Genomic DNA, 3,651 nt, shown 5'->3' with positions numbered 1-3,651 from the left:
CCTCGTCGACGTCTCCGTCATGGGCGCGCGCGCGTTCGAAGAGGGGCGCCTGCGAGAGCTTCTCGAGTCGACGCGCGTGCTGAAGCTCGTCTTCGACTGCCGCGGCGACTCGGACGCGCTCTATCATCAGCACTCCGTGAAGCTCCGAAACGTGTACGACGTGCAAGGCGAGACTGGACTGCGATCCCCGTGCGACCCCGTTCGCGCGTCGCGCGTCGTATCTTGAGGACTTCCTTCTCTTCTCTTCTTTCGCGCTCTGTCGACCTCACGGCATGTCGCGTGGTGATGTGATTTCATCCCCAATCCCCAATCCCCAATCCCCGATATACCTGACGCGCGTCTTCTTCCCTCCCTCAACCTCCCATCTATCTATCCTCTCGAAGTCGCGTATTGTCTCAAGGGGGACGCCGAACGCGGCGGCGGGCGGCGACACCCGTTCCTCCTCGGCCTCGGGAAGGCGCGTTCTCCTCACACTGGTCCCCATACGACCGCGTTCGCGCGGTGAACGCCGTTTCTTAAGGACTTTACTTCCCGGCGCATCTCTCCGCCCACGCCTCGGTTTCAATCCCGACGCACCTCCCGCGACGCCTTTCAACTTCAACTGACGCATTTCAACCCCGCCCGTTCCTCCTCGGTCTCGGGAAGGCGCTCGCGGACTGTCCGGGGCTGGACGCCGACGCGCGCGAGGCGTTGGACCGCGTGAAACGCCGCGGGAAGGAGATCTTCGCGCCGGAGTGGGGAGGCGGGTACGAAGCGTGGGAGCGGCGGCCGTTGGACGAAGCGCTCCGGCGCGTCCTACATCTCGTTCACACTGGTCCCCGTACGACCGCGTTCGCGCGGCGCGCGTCGTTTCTTAAGGACGGACTTTCGAATTCGTCTCTCTCCGCCCATCCCTCGCTGGTTTCGATCCCGACGCGCCTCGACGCCTTTCAACTCCACCCCTGACGCCTTTCGACGCCACCCCGACGTCGCTTCGTATGGACAATTACCCTCGACCCCTCAGCGCGTACGCCGCCGCGGACGTCGCGTACTTGCACGTCATGTGGAGGGAGTGGAGACACTTCATGGGGCAGGGGAAGATGGACAAGACGTGTTTGAAACGCATGAACGACGTCATCAAACGCGAGGGCGGGAAGAAGACGGGCAGAGACGCGGCGCGGAGAGACTTCTGACGACCCGAGGAGGTAGACCACCCTAGACGTAGCGCGTACGAAGGTACTTTCGTACTTAGCGTAAGACAGCGGCGAAGCCGTCTGAAGTACTCTTATTCTCTTGTATGGAGAAGAAGAAGAGAGAGAGAGAGAGACGCGCGCGCCTGCGCGAAACAAAAAAAATCGCAGCGTCGCACCGCGGCTTTCGTCCGTTCACTTCGCGCCGCGCGCGATCCGGTCTCGCCGCGCTCGTCAGTCGCGCGCGTCGTGGACGCGCGCTTCTCCGCCGGGGGCTCGGACTCGCCGGGCGCCGGCGATCGGACGAGCGCGACCCCTCGATCGCGCGCGCGCGGTGAATTTTGATCGGACGTTTCGCCTTTTGAACGGCACGAGCCTTCGGTCGAACCTCATTCATCGAGCGCTTCTGTTTTTTTTTGGTTTCTTCTGCGCGGGTGGGAAGCGCTCTTCGAAAGACCACCCGCGACGGTTTGAGCCCGCTTGATCGCGCCGCCTCGATCGGCGACGCGCGGGCGGTGGGTCGCACCAGGGTTTAGGGTTCACAGGCGCGGTGAGCCCGCGACCTTCCGGTGAAATTCTCGGTCGACGTCTCTCGTGCGCTGCGGTCGACCCGTGCCGTTCTCGCGGTGAGCGCTTCGATCGAACGCGCGGTTATAACCCGCGCGTCGCTCGCTCGCGAACGACATATGGGTCTAATAACGAGGCGAATAACGTCGAGCGACAGACGCGACGACCGCGTTTCAACTTCGTCCTCAGATCGCGCGGCGCCGCGGCCTCGCGCGGGATGCCCCCTCCCCGACGCCCCGCGAGGACGCCCGCGAGGACGCCCGCGTCCTCCTCCTCCTCCTCCTCGGAGACGCACCGCGTGCACGAGATCGCGACCCTCGGGCGCGCGGACGACGCGACCGCGCGCCGTCTCCTCGAGCGGTGCGCGTGGCACGTCCAACCCATCATGCGCGCGCGTCGATGGCGCGTCGCGACGCTCCTGGAGATGAAACCCGAGCAGCGCGACCGCGTCGGGGACAACTACAACCGCGGCGAGCGCGTGCGGATAAAGCTCCGGAACCCCGCGAGCGATACGGGGTGGTACGACCTCGGGCACGTCGTTCTCGTGATGCTCCACGAGCTCGTGCACAACGACATCGGGCCGCACAACAGGGCGTTCTTCAAGGTGCGCGCCGACGCCGACGCCGACGACTTCCTGACTTCTTCTTCGCAAACGCGACGTCGACCTCAACCACCTCGCGCGCGTTTTGATTCGTTTCGTTTCGTTTTGTTTTCGACGACGCGTGGAAACGCTGCCGCGCGTCGCATCGCTGACGCGCGTCCACCCCTCGACCTCAGCTCCTGGACGAGATAACCGCCGAGTGCGAAGATCTCACGGCGAGAGGCGTCGGCGGCACGGGCGTCGGATTCGACGCGCCCGGCGCGAAGCTCGGGCACCGCGGCGGGTGGGGCGGGCTCGAGACGCGGTCCGCGAAGGACGCGGCGAAGGACGCGGCGGAGAGACGCGCGAGGGCGAGCGCGGTGATGGGACCGCCGGGTGGGCGAAGGCTCGGAGGCGGGGAGACGACGGAGGAGATACGAAAACCGGCCGCCGCCGCCGCCGCCGCCGCCGCCGCCGCGGAGCGACGCGCGCGCGGGGAGGATTTCGCGCAGCGGTGGGGGTTGCTCGACGACGTCGTCGTCCTCTCGGACGACGACGACGACGACGTCGTGTGTGGAGACGCGCCGCCGCCGCCGCCGCCGCCGCGGGCGAGGAAAGTCCTTAAGGATCGGCGTTCACCGCGCCGACGCGGTCGCACGGGGACCAGTGCGAACGGAGTGGAGAACGGTCGCGGCGTCGCGAGGACGTGCCCGTGCTGCGCCGCGGCGCTCGACGCGCTCGACGCGCGGGCGGCGGACGCGCACGCGAGGACGTGCGAGGAGATGGCGGAGGGCGCGAAGGGCGAGGGGGTGAAGACGGAGAAGAAACGCGACCGCGGCGCCGCGGCGACGGGCGACGACGTCATCGTCATCGACGACGACGACGACGACGACGACGACGGGCGCCGCCGCGGACGCGGACGCGCCGCGGCCGCGGCGGCGTGGCGGTGCCGCGCGTGCACGCTCGATAACCCCGCGGACGCGTCCAACTGCCGCGCGTGCGAGACGTGGCGATTCTCGCGAGGCGCGCCGGCCGCGTCGCGACCGACGATAGGATGATAGACTACTTAGAGTAGGTACACGTACTCGCGAGCGCGCGCGACGCGGACGTCGAGCGAGTTTTTTTTTGTTTATTATTCCAGATACCGTGGGGGTATGCGAGTTGACGCGCGTTCGTCGAACTACCCAGAACCGTGGTGTCCGTTTCCGCGCAGCTTCTCGACTGCAGGCTTGATGATGGAATTGTAGAAAATCTCATCATGTACATAGCCCGCGGACTTAACGGAATTCTGAACATGGCCATAGACTTTCGTGTACAACTGCCAGTCCGACGTGC

The 3,651-nt window shown here is 66.2% G+C and overlaps 2 protein-coding genes across 2 annotated transcripts in view; one reads left to right on the top strand and one right to left on the bottom strand.

The window, feature by feature from the left end:
- Positions 1-1,953: 1,953 nt before the first annotated feature.
- On the top strand, positions 1,954-3,374 carry MICPUCDRAFT_38373 (uncharacterized protein; the record flags this gene model as incomplete). Its single annotated transcript, XM_003056227.1, has 2 exons — positions 1,954-2,340; positions 2,514-3,374. 2 exons carry the CDS (start codon positions 1,954-1,956, stop codon positions 3,372-3,374), a joined length of 1,248 nt encoding a protein of 415 aa, XP_003056273.1.
- Positions 3,375-3,427: 53 nt separating this feature from the next.
- Positions 3,428-3,651, bottom strand: part of MICPUCDRAFT_64078 (uncharacterized protein) — a gene marked incomplete at its 5' end in the record, with an annotated part of 1,624 nt that continues 1,400 nt past the window's right edge. Inside the window, one exon of the mRNA XM_003055835.1 lies at positions 3,428-3,651. Coding sequence (XP_003055881.1) covers positions 3,594-3,651 — 58 coding nt within the window. The 3' untranslated portion in view covers positions 3,428-3,593.

Source organism: Micromonas pusilla, assembly GCF_000151265.4.
Source record: "Micromonas pusilla CCMP1545 genomic scaffold MICPUCscaffold_2, whole genome shotgun sequence".
Taxonomy (NCBI): Eukaryota; Viridiplantae; Chlorophyta; class Mamiellophyceae; order Mamiellales; family Mamiellaceae; genus Micromonas; species Micromonas pusilla.
The sequence above is the reverse complement of the archived record's forward strand: the minus strand, read 5'-3'. Positions and strand labels throughout refer to the sequence as shown.